The sequence below is a fragment of the Andrographis paniculata genome, unplaced genomic scaffold, assembly GCF_009805555.1.
Source record: "Andrographis paniculata isolate CXL003 unplaced genomic scaffold, ASM980555v1 Contig52END, whole genome shotgun sequence".
Lineage (NCBI taxonomy): Eukaryota > Viridiplantae > Streptophyta > Magnoliopsida > Lamiales > Acanthaceae > Andrographis > Andrographis paniculata.
In genome coordinates, this window is record NW_026137587.1 from 5,202,050 (window position 1) to 5,221,141 (window position 19,092).

At 36.9% G+C, this 19,092-nt stretch overlaps 4 protein-coding genes across 5 annotated transcripts; 3 read left to right on the forward strand and 1 right to left on the reverse strand.

Annotated features, from left to right (window-relative positions):
• Window positions 1-1,733: 1,733 nt before the first annotated feature.
• LOC127254730 (probable phospholipid-transporting ATPase 4) lies at window positions 1,734-8,353 on the forward strand. 2 transcript variants are annotated; one of them, XM_051279983.1, is made up of 11 exons: window positions 1,734-1,951; window positions 2,542-4,473; window positions 4,568-4,678; window positions 4,855-5,131; window positions 5,222-5,310; window positions 5,835-5,919; window positions 6,005-6,214; window positions 6,333-6,458; window positions 6,917-7,015; window positions 7,136-7,327; window positions 7,408-8,353. In XM_051279983.1, exons 2-11 carry the CDS (start codon window positions 2,705-2,707, stop codon window positions 8,083-8,085), a joined length of 3,636 nt encoding a protein of 1,211 aa, XP_051135940.1. In that variant the 5' UTR covers window positions 1,734-1,951; window positions 2,542-2,704; the 3' UTR covers window positions 8,086-8,353. The 2 variants fall into 2 exon arrangements, with proteins under 2 accessions (XP_051135940.1, XP_051135941.1); XM_051279984.1 differs by lacking the exon at window positions 1,734-1,951 and adding an exon at window positions 2,079-2,198.
• Window positions 8,354-9,183: 830 nt separating this feature from the next.
• Window positions 9,184-13,070, forward strand: LOC127254669 (casein kinase 1-like protein 2). Its single transcript, XM_051279897.1, has 14 exons — window positions 9,184-9,502; window positions 9,600-9,640; window positions 10,072-10,141; window positions 10,283-10,431; window positions 10,520-10,615; window positions 10,710-10,780; window positions 10,933-10,994; window positions 11,095-11,158; window positions 11,256-11,340; window positions 11,430-11,556; window positions 11,640-11,719; window positions 11,800-11,854; window positions 12,144-12,268; window positions 12,481-13,070. Exons 1-14 carry the CDS (start codon window positions 9,427-9,429, stop codon window positions 12,733-12,735), a joined length of 1,356 nt encoding a protein of 451 aa, XP_051135854.1. The 5' UTR covers window positions 9,184-9,426; the 3' UTR covers window positions 12,736-13,070.
• Window positions 13,071-13,741: 671 nt separating this feature from the next.
• On the reverse strand, window positions 13,742-16,538 carry LOC127254746 (eukaryotic initiation factor 4A-8-like). Its single transcript, XM_051280007.1, has 5 exons — window positions 16,342-16,538; window positions 15,445-15,516; window positions 15,224-15,333; window positions 14,668-15,098; window positions 13,742-14,588 (listed from the first exon to the last, which is right to left on the reverse strand). The coding sequence occupies exons 2-5, from the start codon at window positions 15,510-15,512 to the stop codon at window positions 13,953-13,955; spliced, it is 1,245 nt and encodes a 414-aa protein (XP_051135964.1). The 5' UTR covers window positions 15,513-15,516; window positions 16,342-16,538; the 3' UTR covers window positions 13,742-13,952.
• A 204-nt stretch (window positions 16,539-16,742) lies between these two features.
• On the forward strand, window positions 16,743-19,084 carry LOC127253993 (glycylpeptide N-tetradecanoyltransferase 1). Its single transcript, XM_051278826.1, has 2 exons — window positions 16,743-16,929; window positions 17,541-19,084. The coding sequence occupies exon 2, from the start codon at window positions 17,557-17,559 to the stop codon at window positions 18,847-18,849; it is 1,293 nt and encodes a 430-aa protein (XP_051134783.1). The 5' UTR covers window positions 16,743-16,929; window positions 17,541-17,556; the 3' UTR covers window positions 18,850-19,084.
• Window positions 19,085-19,092: the final 8 nt, after the last annotated feature.

Genomic DNA, 19,092 nt, shown 5'->3' on the forward strand with positions numbered 1-19,092 from the left:
AAAAGATACAATTATTTTGGGATTAACATAAATAAAAAATAAAACATTTTTTTATAGGACATGAGAAATATATATATATATTAAATGTGGCATCAATTCTCCCGTAAAACTTTATATTTCCTCGGTCCCTTTTGTATGTAAGAATTTTAATATTTATCTAATAAAAATATAATATTTTAAATATAAAAAACAAAAATAATAATAATAATAAAACTTTGAATTATGACAAAGGAAATATAAAATATAAACTTTTTACCAATCTTAATTTTTTTAGAACTCCGAACCAATTATTAATATTTTTTACCAATCGAAACTTGTATAAAAAATTGATTGATATCACACACCAAAAAAACAAAACCTATAAGATTATTTATTTATTTATTCTTTTTCTAGAAAAAGCACGCACATACACACAAAGCAAAACACCTCCTACAGTCCTACTATGAAAATTTTAAAATTAATATATTAAAAAATAAAAAGAGAAAAGAAAACTTCAACATAAAAACAAATGCTTGCGATATTAGTCAATAGATATCTTTTATTTTATTTTTTTTAATATTAAATAATAATAATAATAATAATAATAATAATAATAATAATAAAAAAGATCTTTCATTTGCACCTAAATCTAGGTGCCCACCATAAATACAAGTAGAGAATTGTACTGTTTATAAATAAAAATTTATATTTTGAATATATTTATATGTTTATAATAAAATGCTATGTGGACAGACCGAATATAATTATTATTTTTGAATATATTTAGAATCAATCAAATACAATTTGTCTAAATACTCTAATTTTTTAGTTTATCTTTTTATTTTTTTTATAAATAAATAATTGGTGTAATATTTTTTAAAGAATACATACTATATATTATGTAATATTTTGAAAAATGATTAAAATAGAATGTAGAAAGCACAATCAAACAAAATTGCCTTTAAAAATGTGATTAATTTCTTTAGAGATGTGTATAATTATTTTTAAGAAAATAAAACTGATTGATGTCGTGTAGTGCCCCACACGACAATAAAATTGACTTAAAAATAATTCCCACTATGTATGAAACAGTCTTCTGAATTTAATGATAATAATGTTACCATAATTTTAAAACACTTCTTTACGCCTAATTTGAAAAAATAAAAAAATAAAAAAATAAAAATTTAAAAAAGATACTCCATTAAATATCAAAATCTAAAAAATTATTTTATTTTTCCTGAAAATTATGTTCATTTTTAAATATATACTACAAATTTGACTTTAGTAAAATACATAGCCGGCCAAAATACATATTAAAAATAGTATTTCTTTATTGTCATTTAATATTTTTTTTACTAACCATTTTTTTCTTTATTTTAAAATTTTTCTATTTTTAAATATATATATTTTTAAATTCGTACATAAAATAGGCATATATATATTTATATATATATTTTTTTTAAATGATGGTAGAAGTAATAAATTTAATATGAAAAAAATAAATAAATACTGACTTGGTGCTGAAGTAAATTAGATCATCAAATGTAACGTGTCGAGTATTAATTTTTTTTAAATTTGATTCTAAAATTGCAATTTTTTTGTTTTTTTTTTAGGTATTACATTATCACTTTATGGGCTTTATGTTATAATTAATTATTTTTATATTAATAATAACTAATAAAAATATTTTTATTTAAATTGTTAGGAATAAATAATAAATATTTATTTCGGAATAATAACAAGAATGAGAGAATGAAGGCTTCGGAAGATTAGAGAGAGAAAGAGAGAGGAGAGAGAAAGCGGCGTCAATGCGGGATTTCGCATCTCTATCTGACTAAGGCTGTTTCGGCGTCTGTCTTCGCCGGTCGATCGGCGTTTTGACTTCGTCGTTGAAGTTTTTGGCAACCGACATTGCTGCAGCTTAGCTGAGATTGGAAGCGGCGAGCTCTGCATTTCCGTTTTCTTTGCTGAGGTAAAAAAAGTAAAAAGGGGGAAATTTGAAATTTGATTTTAATTTTGAATACGCGTTTGCGTGTGATGGTGATCTTATCAATGCCGGATTTGTTCATTTTGTTGGATTGGTTAGGAAATACGTAAATGCTGTTTGTGATTGTGATCCTGTGATTTTTCGATTAGAGAGAGAGAGAGAGAGAGCGAGAGAGCGAGTTGTAGAAGGAGCTTCGTTAGCTGGCATTAGCTTTGATACAATTTTTGGCAGAGTATGTTGAATGAATTTTATTTTTTTTTTCTAGTATAATCAAAGCTGTTATTTGCTGTTTGTTTGAAGGGGATGGTGAAGAAAGCGATGAGTTCTTTTGCTCTGTTCTTCTCGTTTTCAAACTGAATATTTCCTTTTTTTCGTGGTTAATCTTGAATTTTGCATATTTTTTGTATGCTAGTGATGATCACTACTTCAATTACGGCTTTTTAATTTTAAAGCAGGCTTGGATGCGTTAGATGCATGAATCCTGGAAAATAATTTAGGTTTTTATCTGTGAGAAAGCTTGCTGTTCAATGGTCCCTTACAACAAATTGAGTGTGAAATTTTGTCCATATTTTCAGGTGGTCCGCTGCAGCCTCACTTAAAATTCAGATTCTTTTAAGATTGGCATTTCTAGTTATCATGCAGCACAGTGATCATATAATGAATTCTTTCACTTACGACGACGTGGGCTTGCGCATGAATCACTTATAAAGGTGTCATTGAGCTTTGAAATATTCACAAATGCCTGGGGGAAGAATAAGGGCGAGGATCCGGAGGGGTTATCTGCACACATTTGGTTGCCATTGGTCACATCCTACTGAGGAAGATGGATCAATTGATATCCTACAGCCAGGTTTCTCTCGGATTGTTTACTGCAACCAGCCAGAGAAACATGACCATAAACCTCTCAAGTACCGCTCGAATTATACTACTACCACTAAGTACAATATAATTACGTTCTTCCCAAAGGCCATATTTGAGCAATTCAGACGAGTCGCCAACTTGTACTTTCTTCTGGCTGCAGCCTTGTCACTGACTCCTATCACACCCTTTGGCCCTCTCAGTATGATAGCTCCGTTGGCTTTTGTGGTTGGATTGAGTATGGCTAAAGAAGCTCTTGAAGATTGGCGAAGATTTATACAGGATATGAAGGTTAACTTAAGAAAAGCTATGGTGCATAAAAAGGATGGTGTATTTGGTTACAAACCATGGATGAAGCTTCGCGTCGGAGATGTAGTGAAAGTAGAAAAGGATCAATTCTTCCCTGCAGATTTACTTCTTTTGTCTTCGTGTTACGAAGATGGAATATGTTATGTTGAGACTATGAACTTAGATGGCGAGACAAATCTGAAGGTAAAACGAGCCTTGGAGGTAACATTACCATTGGACGAGGATTCAGCTTTCAAGGACTTTAGTGCTACAATCAAGTGTGAGGATCCCAACCCAAATCTTTATACCTTTATTGGTAAACTGGAATATGATCGCCAGGTCTATTCTCTTGAACCTGGTCAGATCCTTCTTCGTGATTCGAAGCTTCGAAACACTGCATTTATTTATGGGGTGGTGATATTCACTGGCCATGATAGCAAAGTCATGCAAAATTCTACGGAGTCGCCTTCCAAAAGGAGTAAGATTGAGAAACAAATGGACAAAATAATATATATCCTTTTCAGTCTTCTGGTGTTCATCTCACTCATCAGCAGTATAGGATTCATTGTGAAGACTAAATATGATTTGCCAAAATGGTGGTATTTACGAGTACCAGACCCCAAACGTCTCTATGATCCTGGCAGACCCCTAGAGTCCGGTTTTTACCATTTGATTACTGCCCTTATATTGTATGGATATTTGATCCCTATATCTCTCTATGTATCAATTGAGGTGGTAAAGGTCCTCCAGGCTCAATTCATAAACAGTGATATTCATATGTATGACGAAGAGACTGGAACTCCAGCTCAGGCTCGGACATCGAACTTAAATGAGGAATTAGGGCAGGTTGATACAATCCTATCTGATAAAACTGGTACATTGACTTGCAACCAAATGGACTTTCTTAAATGCTCCATTGCTGGTACAGCATATGGCACTCGTGCTAGCGATGTAGAACTTGCTGCTGCCAAAAAGATGGCCAACTCAACAGAGGAAAATGGAGAATTTGTAGAAGAAGAAATTCAATTGGAGTCTGTTGTTACATCAAAAGCTGAAGAAATTCATAAACCTCCTCCAGTAAAGGGGTTTAGCTTTGAGGATAGCCGTCTCATGAATGGAAATTGGTTGAAGGAGCCCAATCTAGATGCCATCTTGTTATTTTTCAGAATACTAGGTGTTTGTCACACTGCAATTCCAGAGGAAAATCAGGAGACTGGAACCTTTACCTATGAAGCAGAATCCCCAGATGAAGGAGCATTTGTTGTTGCTGCCAGAGAATTTGGTTTTGAATTCTGTAAAAGAACTCAATCAAGTGTATGTGTCCGTGAGCGATATCCTTCATTTCAACAGCCTGTTGAAAGGTGAGGCAACAGAGTAGTAGTTCTTATGCAAATTAGTTTATTATGAATACACTGTTTTAACTTTTAATATGCAAATATTTATTTGTGTTATCAGGGAGTACAAAGTCCTGAATCTGTTGGATTTTACTAGCAAAAGGAAGAGAATGTCTGTAATTGTTAGGGATGAGGAGGGTCAAATTCTTCTGTTTTGCAAAGGTGCCGACAGGTATGTTTTCATAGTACATACTTGGTGGTGACTTGACTTAAATCTAGTGTTTCTGGTCACCATCTCCTCCCCATGAAAGGAGAAAATACCAGAAAATAGGAAAAGTCTTTGAACCAACTGAGTTTTGTTTGTCAACTGTAGTAACTATATATATATACATATATTTTTTCTTGCAGCATTGTCTTTGAAAGATTATCGAGGAATGGAAGAATGTATGAGGAAGCTACCACAAAGCATTTGAACGATTATGGGGATGCTGGATTACGAACACTTGTTCTTGCATATAAGAAACTTGATGAGGCAGATTATAATGGTTGGAATGAGGAGTTCAACAAAGCAAAAACCATGTTTGGTAGTGATCGGGAAGCAAATCTTGAGCGGATTTGTGATGTGATGGAAAGGGACTTGATACTTGTTGGTGCAACTGCTGTAGAGGACAAATTACAGAAAGGAGTATGTTATACAATTTATCAATTATTTTAATACATCTCTGTGTGAGTGTGTGCGTTATGCATTTCCTTTTATACCAGTTCTTCTTTGTAGGTGCCACAGTGCATCGACAAACTGGCACAAGCAGGTCTGAAAATCTGGGTTCTGACAGGCGATAAGATGGAGACTGCAATTAATATAGGGTATACTTCTCAACAATATTCAGTTATTTTATACATATTCCTGACTATGGTTAAACTGATATTTTAGTTCCTAACTGAATATTGTCGCAAACTTCTGTTAAGTAATATTTTTTTGCAATTCTAGTCTTCCGGCGCCGGAGATTTCTACATGGCACCTATGTGGCTCGCCGAAGGATATGTGTCCGCCGGGTCAGCCCGGCCTGACAAGTAGATTTTTATTATTTTTTATATATTTTTAAAAAAAATTATTTTCAATTTTTTTTGAAAAGTTTTAATTTTTTCAAAAAAGATAAAATAAATAAATTTAAATTAAAAAAAATCTATGTGTCCACTAGATGTCGCTGACGGGGACGGACATGTGTCATCCGGCGAGCCATACGGGTGCTATATAGGCATCTTTCACCACTTATGCGACTTACTCCAGTTACACCGAAAAAAATCAGTTTACCAATGCTGACTATTTATAGTTTGATGACCAATGCATTCTAAATTTGTATGACTGAAAGGTTGTCATCATTATGTAGGTTTGCATGTAGTTTACTTCGGCAGGGCATGAAGCAAATTTGTATTACAACAAATGTTGAAACAGCCGGGCACGAATCTAAACAGGTAATTTTCAGTACCAAAGTAAATGTTAACACTATTTGGCAAGTCATTAATGGGAACCTCCATCATTCCATTTGTTACTTAAAAGGCTGCAAAAGAAGATATCTCTATGCAAATTACCAATGCAAGCCAGATGGTTAAATTGGAAAAGGATCCTCATGCTGCATTCGCATTGATTATTGATGGGAAAACTCTCACTTATGCACTTGAGGATGATATGAAGCACCAATTTTTGAATTTAGCCGTTGATTGTGCTTCTGTAATATGCTGTCGAGTCTCGCCAAAGCAGAAAGCTCTGGTAAGGTTATTTATGTACTTAAGAAGTTCATAATTCCGTATGTTATCTATATTCTATAACGTAATTTTGGAATTAAGTTCTCATTCCCTCAACTTACACATGCTCTTGGGGAAAATAGGTAACGAGGTTAGTGAAAGAGGGAACCGGGAAAATCACATTAGCAATAGGTGATGGCGCAAATGATGTTGGTATGATTCAAGAAGCAGACATTGGCATTGGCATCAGTGGATGTGAGGGAATGCAGGTTGGTGACAAATTTGTCTCTATTCTATTGTGTATCTTGAGAATAAATGAAACCATTTTCGAATCAACCCCATCTGGCTGTTATTGAAAGTTTTTCATGTGCTCGAAATCAACCTCATATATCTTTCTCTATGCCCGACTTTCTAGCATATGCTCTTGGTATCAGTTGATAGTTGTATATATCTTTGAAGTTTGGCTCCTTCATATGATTCTTCCATTTCGATGCCTTTATTGCTTTACTGATGCAGCATCTCTTCTTATTGTTCTATTAAACACATTTATGTATAAACATAATGCTAAAATTCTAATCCATTAAAATTACCAACTTGTATTATCCTTACCGAGGCGAATGCTGTTCCTGGGCATTTAGCATCTGTGATTGCTAAATTATCGTCCATATGAGATAGCTGAAGATGCAAAATCCAATAAATATTTCTGATTTTTTTTCATTGCTTGCAGGCTGTGATGGCAAGTGACTTTGCAATTGCACAGTTTCGATTTCTGGAGAGGCTTTTGGTTGTACACGGACACTGGTGCTACAAAAGGATTGCTCAGATGGTAATCTTCATGAGTTTTGCTCAGTACATTATCTGCCGTGCTTATTTCTCCGGCTCCTTGTGCTGTCAGTGATGTTTGTTGTTTTCGATCTAACTTGTTTTCCAATCATTTTATCCACAGATATGTTACTTCTTCTACAAGAACATCGCTTTCGGCCTCACAATCTTCTACTTCGAGGCTTTTGCTAGCTTCTCCGGACAGTCCGTGTACGACGACTGGTACATGCTGCTATTTAACGTCGTCCTCACTTCATTGCCCGTCATTTCACTCGGAGTGTTTGAACAGGATGTCGACTCCGAAGTATGCCTCCAGGTAGTTCCTACTGGAAAATCCATACGCTCGATTCCCGATTTCTCATGCAGTCGTACTGATACAAACTCTATGCAATGCAGTTTCCAGCATTATACCAGCAAGGCCCGAAAAATCTCTTCTTCGATTGGCAACGGATATTCGGATGGATGGGAAACGGCCTCTACACATCCCTCATCATCTTCTTCCTAAACATCATCATCTTCTACGACCAAGCATTCCGCGCCGGCGGGCAGACTGCAGACATGACTGCTGTCGGGACGACGATGATGACCTGCGTGATATGGGCCGTGAACTGCCAGATAGCTCTAACGATGAGCCACTTCACATGGATCCAACACTTCCTCGTCTGGGGCAGTGTCCTAACCTGGTACCTATTCCTGTTCGTCTACGGCGAATCCTCGTACGCCTTGCAGGTCAACGCCTTCCGGGTCCTCCGGGAAATCCTGGCCCCAGCTCCTCTCTACTGGTCGGCGACACTCCTGGTAACGATCGTGTGCAACCTCCCGTACCTGGCACACATATCGTTCCAAAGGACGTTCAATCCGCTGGATCACCACATAATTCAGGAGATCAAGTACTATAAGAAGCACATCGAAGACGGGCACATGTGGCACCGGGAGAAGTCGAAGGCCCGCGAGAAGACGAAGATCGGATTCTCGGCGAGAGTCGATGCTAAGATCAGGCTGCTGAAGGGCAGGCTGAATAAGAAGTATTCCAGCATTAGCAACCATTCTTCTGGGCTGCAATTGCAGACGTAGTATAGCATTTGTAATGGTGCATGTACTTGTTCTTTTTTTTAATTTTTTTTTTAAACTTCTTCTTGTTTGCCACTGTGATTTTTTGGGGGATAGTTTTGGATCGGAGAGGTTTGAAGGAATATGGATTGGATTGAGATTTGTATGGTTGTTGTGTTTGGAGCCATTTTTGAGGCTCTTGTAAAGTTAGCCACTCCTGCCTGTGTGTAAAGTAAGTATTGCAATTCAATTTGTATTACTTTTACGCTTATCTATTTTGCAGTCCTATTTTGACGGTGTTTGCTTTTGCATGTATTAAACAATTTTCACTTTTAAATATTTTTATTTATTTTTAATAAATAAATATGTTTATGTCTATTCTAAATTATTATGAATGTGTTTTTTTTAAGTCTAATTTTATTTTTAAAATATCACACAGAATCAAAACCAAAACAAAAAACACCTTACAAGTAAACACACCCTATGTTTTTATAAAATTAGTTTATTTTAATTGTTTAATATGTGTAAATTAATTTATATTATATATTACTCTATTCCAAATCATTTATAAGTTTTTTTTTTTTTTTTTAATTATACATAATTTTTCTTATTTTAGTCTTTAAAATTCTAATTATATACTCCCTTCGTCTCAACCACCCTGCAACATTTCTATTTTTTTGTCCTAAACTCAGTGCAATATTTTCAAATTTAGAAATAATTAGGAGTAATATTTATATACATATATTAATATTAACTCCACTTTATCTATCCCATCACTCAAATAAAAAAAATAAATAATCATTTTCCTCTCCAATTATATTACTTAATATCTAAATTATTTTAAACTTGGACGATGTTTAGAAGAAAAGGAGTACTATAAATAATATTTTAAATAATAGTAAAAGTAATACATCACAGAAAATATAAAGACCCAATATCGGCCCATAATGGTGCTAACAGATTTAAATTGAGGATGGGGGCCCAATAATTAATTAGGCCAACCTGGCCCATAAAGGCAGTGGGCTGGACAATGACAGCTTGACGACGATTATACGGCGTCGTATTGGGCGCAGCGGTACGGACTATAAAAAAAAATATACATAAAATATTATTGTTGTTGTTATCTAGGTTTGAGCAAATCAAAATAGCCTGTGAAAGACTGCGAATTTTATTGGTTGGGTCGACGGAAGGACTCCCGATGACTTCTCTGCCCCATTATCAATCGCTTGCAGAGTTTCTGGACCGCTATCTCGTTTAACTTTGTAGAATTCGGCTTCACTTTCAGTGTATGTTGGCTTGATTTTGCGGCATACGTGAGGGGGGTTGGAATTCGGAAGGGATTTGGGAGGTAATTGCAGGATTTGGATGGAGCCGCGTGTCGGTAACAAGTTTCGGCTTGGACGGAAAATCGGAAGCGGCTCTTTTGGGGAGATCTATTTAGGTTTGTGCGGTATTTTTGGTATTTTTTTTCGAATTTTGCGGTTTTTGGGTATGAATTTGTCAATTTTGGGTTTATCTGATGGTTTGTTGTGTGGCAGGGACTAATATTCAGACCAGTGAACAAGTTGCTATTAAGCTTGTGAGTAATTTGAAGATTTGTGTTGCATTTTGCTTTTGATGCTTTATTTTGGGTTGAAGGTTTTGTCATCAGTGGCTCATTGTGTCTGAGTTTTAATTGGAGAAGAAATATAGCCTGAGCTTTAATTGGAGTTGTATGAAAGGCAACAGGGAAATTCAGTTATACATGGTAGGAAAAAGATCAAATGCAGATTTGTAGCCAGATAGTTTTTGGTTAACATGATGATCTTTGTAAAAAAATGGAACAATTGAAAGGGAATAATTGTGTTAGCTGTTGAAACTGGTTGAAGTTATCCCCGTGATTGATGTTATTAGTGCACTGACAGTAGGCATCAAATGTGTAACTTTTAATTTGGCTTCCTTGTGAATTTTTTTGATGTTTTTGCCTGGATGATGTAATATATATGACTCATTTCGATTACTCATGCTCAGGAAAATGTCAAGACAAAGCATCCCCAGCTACTTTATGAATCAAAGCTGTATAAGCTACTTCAAGGAGGAAGTAATTATGTCTTTCTTTTTTCTTTTTTTCTTTCAAAAATAAAAAATAAAATAAAATTGGTGGCTTATATGATTGGCATTGTTTGCTTTTTTTGTCTTTGTGCAAAGTGCTCACTAACTGTTTGTTTTATAACTCTGGTAGCTGGAATTCCAAATGTTAGATGGTATGGAGTGGAAGGAGATTACAATGTTCTTGTGATGGATTTACTGGGACCTAGTCTCGAAGACTTGTTTACCTTTTGTAGTAGGAGGTTGTCTTTAAAGACTGTTCTCATGCTTGCTGATCAGATGGTATGTTATTCTTCTTGTTCATGTTTGGTCTTTTAACAATATCTGGAAAATCTGATTCTACTTGTGGTCTCCCCATAATAATTTTCAGATTAGTCGAATTGAATATATTCACTCTAAATCTTTCCTGCACCGAGATATCAAGCCTGACAACTTCCTCATGGGTTTGTCGAGACGTGCAAATCAGGTTTCTGTTATTACATTTTCCTTAAACATCACCTGTTTATTTCATCCTTTGGCTGATGTGATCTATTGTATCTTGTTTCTCCAATTGCAACAAGGTTTATGCCATTGATTTTGGACTGGCCAAGAAATATAGGGACTCTACAAATCATCGCCATATTCCATACCGGTAAGCTTTTCTTTGCTTTTTTCTATTTTATTGTAATATGAATATAAGTAAAGCATAACTTGTAATCCATTAACATAAGTTTTATGGTTGCTTCATCCGTCTTCCTTTGATTATACATAGATCAGAAAGCTCAAATTCAAATTTAAATGCAGGGAAAATAAAAATTTGACTGGAACAGCCAGATATGCAAGCATTAATACTCATCTTGGCATTGGTATGTACATGAGAAACATTTTTAAATTTATATATATTATTTTTACCGAGGTATTGATTTTAATTTTCCTATGATTACCTATGCAATTATAAATGCACAGAGCAAAGTCGAAGGGATGATCTAGAGTCACTTGGATATGTTCTCATGTACTTCCTAAGAGGAAGGTATGTCCCATGAATTTTCCTTTACTATTTATTAATGCTCCATCAGTTTTCTTGACTTCTTATGATATCTGCACTTATAATAACTTCCATTCTATAGCCTCCCATGGCAGGGGCTGAAAGCTGGAACCAAGAAACAGAAATATGAGAAAATTAGTGAGAAAAAAGCGGCGACTACTATTGAGGTAATTGATAATCTTTTTCTTTCTGATAGATCATCATTAAATATTCACAATGCAAAACTGACTTGGAACCCCCCTCCCATCCATTTTAGTCTTTATGCCGAGGCTATCCAGCTGAGTTCGCATCGTACTTCCATTACTGTCGTTCACTGAGATTTGATGACAAACCAGACTATGCATATTTGAAGAAAATATTCCGTGATCTTTTCATTAACGAAGGTCTTGGAGACTACTTCCTGCTTTATGTATTAATAACATATTCTTTATTTTCTGTTAATTCTTGCTTCACGTCCCTATGTCAGGTTTTCAAGTTGATTATGTGTATGACTGGACTATATTAAAGTATCAGCAATCACAGCTGGCCAATCCTCTATCTACTCTTGTGAGTTGCTTCCAAGTTTAGGTTTATTTATGTTTTCGGTGCTGCTGGCATATGGAGATCTTATGAATGGGCTTGGGCAGGGAACTGCTGCAGGAACGTCAGGAATTCCAAGTGCAACTATTGAAAGACAACCAGGTAGTTTATGGGGTTTTAATGGATTCCCATATATCCTATTGCAATTCGGCATCTTTGTTTTGTGTTATTCGTTTTTTGTTTTTGTTTTTTCATCAGATATGAGGAGGTGTGTCGGTATTTTTAATAATATTAGCCCAGAACTGTGTCAAATTTTTTAGTTGGGTAGAAACACCCATTGCTTCCCCATCCATTTTACAACAATTATAGAGTAGCAACGAGTTAGGAAGTTAGAATTGCACTATTTTCTTGATGTTGTAAGGGTCGATAACCTTCTGCTACCATTCTGCAGGTGGCGAGGAAAGTAAAGCCCCTGTTAGGTCTGCAAGTGCAAGTCGAAGCAGAAATTTCTTGAATTCTGGAAGCTTTTCGAGACAGAAAGGTGCTGTTGCAAACGAATCCTCTGTCTCTAGAGAAGTAAGTCCTATGCTCCCCTAATACAAAGGCCAAGTTTTGTTCCTTTCTGCTCCCCAACCTTCCATTAATTATGATTATTCAAAGAAACTGAATAAAATGCTTTTCCTTTTTAGTGTTATACATTTGTAGTAGCTCCATGATTGGACTTTCTTGGTTTTGGCTTATCTTTGACAAAGCTCTAATGTTCTTCGATCCTGCTGGTATAATTGTAGTTGTCTAGTTCCAGCTTCTTCAGGCCGACTGGCTCCTCAAGGCGCCGTGAAGCAGAGGTTTCATGCAATGATATTGATCCCTCTCGCACCCGGGCAGCAGATCCCAGCCCAAGAAGACTCGGCAAAAGCTCCGTCCTCCCACAGAGAAATTCTCCTGTCCTATCATCAGATCCCAACCGCACATCTTTTACGAGAATAAAGAACTTCGAATCCACGCTCAAGGGCATGGAGAGACTACATTTTAGCCACGAATGACTGGACTAGAGCCAAATCGTGAATATCAAACAGCTAGCTTTTGGCACTCGAAGAATCTGTTGAGTTGCGCGCAGATGAATCGCGTGCCATGACGCAGTACTATTTATATATTTATTTGGAAGGAGCTGATCAGATGTGATGCGATGTCATGTGATCCCAAGTGAGTCATCTCATCTTCCCTATTTATCTGAAAGTGTTTTAGTATTATTTATTTATGTTGGGTATAGTGTGTGAGTGAGTGAGTCATTTTATATACACAGACACAGTTGGAGTCTTCCATGCAATGTTGCTCTTGTTGGTCTCTTAAATCTATATCCCTTCTTCTTTTTAGAGAATCAGATGGTATTGGAATTTCTTTATTTTTGAAATGCTTTAAATTCAATATCCTTAGGTAGGTGTGTGTTTTTTAACTTTTTGTTATTGTCAAGTGAAATAGTAATTATCTTGAATAGAAAATACCTATGCTTTTATTGGGAATTTTAAAATGCATGGTAAATATTTGAAAAAAATAAAATAATAATAATAATAAAACCCTAAAATGTAATAAAAAAAACGTTGGTTAATTAATTAATTTAGTAGGTATTGTGCAATTACGTTTTGTATCCCTAGATTTTTTATATAAAGGTTGTAATTGTGTTTTGAATCTGTTTCTAGGGCGATACTTATTTGGTGCTTTTGTCATTATGAAAAATGATATCTTTCAAAGAAAAATAATCAGAAATTATATATTAAAAGAATGGTAAGAAATTACAGTGGTAACTAGATCTTTCGATCTATATTTAGATTTTTTCGATGAGATATTTTAATAGAAAATAAATATTTAATGGGATTTTCATGGAGAAGCACTATTCGTTGTATAGCTATATTGATTGAGTTCCAATAGAGAATAAGACTCAATGAATATAGTTCCAAATAATTTAAACTCAGATCTAAATTTAAACCACAAATTTGGGGCAAAAACAATCCAAAGACTAGCATGCATACCTACAAACAAAAATCGCATCTCTCTCTCTAAGGCCACTAAGATGATGACGATGAAAGTGTGGTGTAACAAAAATAATTCATCTCTTTGCAATTTAATTAAGATAGATCCCAAAAAAAAACCAATATTAAAAATAAAGGTAAAAACACTAGTTAACTATCAAATAACAAACTTCCAAACGCCCCCACCTCCTCATCTACTCTGCAGCCGAAACAAAAAGCCTAAAAAACATACCTCAGATAAGGTCAGCAACATTTGATGGAAGCTCTTCAATGGTGACATTGTAGAACTTCTGAATGTCATGCAGCATTTTCTCGTCGTCGAGCGTCGCGAAGTTTATGGCGACTCCCTTTCTTCCGAACCTTCCACTTCTTCCAATTCTATGGAGATAGTTTTCCGGCTGCGTTGGGAGGTCGTAGTTTATGACAAGAGAGACCTGCTGCACATCAATACCACGAGCCAAGAGATCAGTCGTGATCAGAACACGAGAAGAACCGGAGCGAAACTCGCGCATAATGATGTCACGAGTATTCTGATCCATATCCCCGTGGGTGGCCGAGACAGTGTGGTCCCGGGATCGCATTTTGTCGGTAAGCCAGTCGACCTTACGTCTGGTGTTCACAAAGATGACACTCTGAGTGATGGCAAGGGTTTCGTACAGATCGCAGAGTGTCTCCAGCTTCCACTCTTCCTTATCGACATTGACGTAGAACTGCTTTATACCCTCAAGAGTAAGCTCGTCTCTCTTCACCAGAATTCTCACCGGTTTGTTCATGAACTTCCGGGTGATCTCAAGAGCTTCAGGTGGCATGGTAGCAGAAAAAACTCCGACTTGAATCTTAGGCGGCAGCAGTTGGAAAATATCATATATCTAACAGCAAAACATCACATGATTAGGAAATAATTGAGATGATGGTGACGATCATAGAATGGTAAATCATTATGAATACCTGATCCTTAAAGCCACGGGAGAGCATTTCATCAGCCTCATCCAATACAAACATCTTGATGTAGTCAGCGCGGAGTGACTGCCTCCGAAGCATATCGAAGACACGCCCGGGGGTTCCAACAACGACGTGGACACCAGCAGCAAGGATCCTCTGATCCTCACGAACACTGGTTCCACCAACACATGCATGGACCTTAACACCTAGGTAGTCACCGAGAGCTCGCATAACCTTCTCGATCTGTTGGGCAAGTTCCCTGGTGGGTGCCAAGACTAAGGCCTGGCACTGTGTTAAGCCATAATCAAGCTGCTGCAGAATTCCAGAGCAAAAGGTTGCAGTTTTTCCGGTTCCAGACTGAGCTTGCTGAATCACATCAATTCCCTTGCAGAATGGAACGATTCCCCTCTGCTGGATGGCTGAAGGCTTTTCAAAACCTGTATGGAACACAAGGAAAAAAAATCATGAACGTGCAAAAATTGACGAAGAAAAATTACTGCTCAGTGAAAATGCTGAGGCTTGAGAAAGCGATCAGTAAGAAACAGTTTATCTGCAAGCATACCATATGCATAAATGCCTCTGAGGAGGTTCTCCTGAAGACCCATAATATCAAAGGTATCAAAAACTTCATCATAGGAAGTAAAGAAGTCTTGCCCATCATCAGATTGGAGCCTGAAGCAGAAAACCAAACAACAAATAATGCCTCAACTTGCAAATTTCAACAATCAAATACTAGAACAAACGGAATAGAGTATACCATTAGCATTAGAATTAAGAACTCACAGTTCGGACATCTTAGCATCATACTGGCGTGCATCGAATTGTGCTCCTTCAGGTGTTACAGTAGCCATAATTCTGCAGTGTTATTGGCAAATTAGCAACTACATGTTAGAATATAGGTCATGTAATAACTTATGATTGAAAGGTATAGAATAAAGCACTAAGGCAAATAGTGAAAGTAAGGAAAAAAGGCAAATTAAAGAATACTATCTGAAAACATAGTTCAAATTACTACTGATGGGAGAGAATAGCCACAAAGCCATTCCTTTTTGAAGATTAAATGTCACAGAAGAGCCAAACTCGCAAGCCATTTAATATGGAGTACAAGCATTAAACTTCTGTTCCCATGTCGGGGAATGACAGTATAAGAGTCAGTAGGCTATCATCAAGTACTAAATAAGTACAATTTAGGCCCCAACTCACATTCCCCAAATCTATCATGCCTGGCGAACTCTCAAGAGTCTATATCTCACACAAAGCAACACAAGAGAACCTATTGTTATCAAAACAAAGATTTCTACAACAGAAACAGAATAAATCGACAAACAAACAAATGCAATAAAGGAAGAATCATTGCAGCACACAGAGTGTCCATTTCCTCAACTCTACCTCGGCCTCACAATCATATCCACTCAAGAAAAACAATAAATAAATAAAAACTCGCAGGCACAACGGGCATCGAAGCATTCTACGTATTTCACAGAAATAAAAACGGCGCATAGTTCAAAGATCAAAGCAAATCAACTTATAAACAGAAATCCAAATCTCCAGAACATTAACACACCGCAAAGCGAAAACAATAACAACCACAATGCATTCAGAGATTATCCAAAAATCGACACGGACATAAACTAATTTTTTAAAACAAAAACGGCGAAACCAGTGAGAAATCATTCAAACCTCTCAAATCCTGATTACAAACAGAATATCCACGCGGTCAATTAAGCGCCGGACAATCAAAACTCCTCGGATCCGTGCCGCGGAGTTTAGAACGCGAGCGTAGTTTCGGAATCACGCTGTATGCAGATGCCAATGGCTGCCAATGATGAGATTGCTCGTTTTTATACTACCCTTGCGGCTAGGGCAAAAAAGACCTATTAAATTTGGAAAGTGAAAAATTGAGGAGTTCCGCAAGGCAATAAATTGTATTCTATTTTGGGCCTAAGCTTTAATGGGCCTTGGGTCCATTTAAATTTTATAATTTAGCTGATCTGTGATTAAGGGTCCAATTCGTATGGAGTTGAGTGAAATGTCTAAAATGCCCATGAGAGTTAGGGTTAATGGAGGAGCATCTGCCTCAGCTGAAAATCCAATGTGATTGATTCCTTGGTCCCGTTTTTCCTGACGCCCATCAAATCAATCACTTCGTTCCTGTCTTAAGAATAGAATCGGAGTTAATTTGCGTAGCGGATTGCGGTTTTGGAAGAAGATTGCAGTTTGCTGAAGTCGGAGATCTTCAGTGGTTTTGCATTTTGAATCGCGGTAGAGGTGAGCACCATCGCAGTTCCTTGTTGGGAATTTTTTGCTGGTTCGGATCCTAATGATCTGTTTTTTTTCCCCCTGCTTTCTTTTATTGAATTTTTAATAGTTCACTGATGTCTGGTTTTGTTTTGGTTAGTAATTTCTGTGAAATTGAATTTCAGTACGGGGAATAATTAGGAATTCTAGGAGATTTTCGCTAATTTTGGATCCGACGATGCTTAGTAAATCTGCAGTTCTCCCTTAAAACAGGTGTCTTGAGTGATTAGCGGAATTAAGAATCTTTAGTACAGTGATATGTTATGCTCTAACGTTGATCTTGTTCAGCTAGTGTAAGAGATTAATCATTTGTTAGATGTTACTTGATGATCCTCATATTCAGATGATTTTCATTCACTAATGCTATTTTCATGTGGAAATTTAACTCTGTGTAGTGTTCTTGCTACATCCGCATCATTCTATCTTAAGCATAAGGTCATGTTTTCTAAAAATTGAATTTGAGAAAGTGTTACCAGAGATCTGTAATGAATTCTTTTTGTTATTTGCCTGAATCATAGTATTTAGGTCAAATTTGTGTCTGGTTTTACTAGAAATTTGATATGAGCTGCTGTCTTTATCAGATAAGTCCTTTACAGAATGGCTGATAACGATGCACCGACTGAAAACACCTACGATGACAAGAGCGTACCTTCAGAAAACGAGAATGAAATGTCAATTGATGCACTAGCTAGGAAGGTCCAAGAGTCATTTTCCCTTTCGAAAAGGCACAAGTTTTGGGAAACCCAACCTGTTGGGCAGTTCAAGGATCTTGGAGATTCGAGTCTGCCCGAGGGCCCGATTGAACCACCAACGCTGGTGTCTGAAGTCAAACAAGATCCTTATAATCTTCCGGCTCCCTATGAGTGGATTACTTGCGATTTAGATTCTGAGGAAGTATGCAGCGAAGTGTACACTTTGCTGACCCATAATTATGTGGAGGATGACGAGAACATGTTTAGATTCAATTACTCGAAGGAGTTTCTTAGCTGGGCTCTTCGGCCACCTGGCTATTTCCGGAGCTGGCATATTGGGGTGAGGGTGAAGGCATCAAAGAAATTGGTTGCATTTATTACGGGCATTCCTGCAAGAATCCGAGCCCGTGACACTGTTGTCTTGATGGCGGAGGTGAACTTTCTGTGTGTTCATAAGAAGCTTCGATCGAAAAGGCTTGCTCCAGTAATGATCAAAGAGGTTACTCGACGGGTTCATTTGGAGAATATCTGGCAGGCGGCATATACAGCTGGCGTCGTTCTTCCTACACCGATAACGACTTGTCAATATTGGCACAGATCATTGAACCCTAAGAAGCTAATTGATGTTGGGTTCTCCAGGCTAGGTGCGAGGATGACAATGAGTCGAACAATAAAGCTGTATAAGTTACCAGACAAGACAGCGACCCCCGGGTTCAGAAAGATGGAGCCTCATGATGTTCCTGCGGTTACTCGGCTGCTGAGGAATTACCTGAAGCAATTTGTCGTTGCACCGGACTTTGACGAGAACGACGTAGAGCACTGGCTGCTTCCGAAGGAAAATGTCGTGGATAGCTATTTGGTCGAAAGTCCTGAAACTCATGAGATCACCGATTTCTGCAGTTTCTACACACTTCCGTCTTCAATACTTGGTAACCAAAACCACTCTATTTTGAAGGCTGCTTATTCTTATTACAATGTTTCCACGAGGACTCCGTTACTCCAATTGATGAACGACGCCTTGATCGTCGCCAAGAAGAAGGATTTTGATGTCTTCAATGCGCTGGATGTTATGCACAACGAAACCTTCTTGAAGGAGCTGAAATTCGGCCCGGGAGATGGGAAGCTTCATTACTATCTTTACAATTATCGACTGAAGCAAGTTTTAAGACCATCGGAGCTTGGACTTGTGCTCTTGTAGAAAGCAGCTTGGAATCGACAATGCCAACGCAGTTCAGGCAAGGAATTTTGTTCAAGCAAAGTTTACTGCGTTTGTAGCTGGAAAAATCTACTCTTTTATGAATTCTTGCATCCGTCGTCATTAAAATATTCGCGCTTTGTTTCGAACCAGACAGCGACTCATTGACATTTGTGGCTGAACATTTGTGTACCAGATTTTTTGAGCAATTTTTATCGTAGTTTGTCTGTCTTTTGAATCTTATAC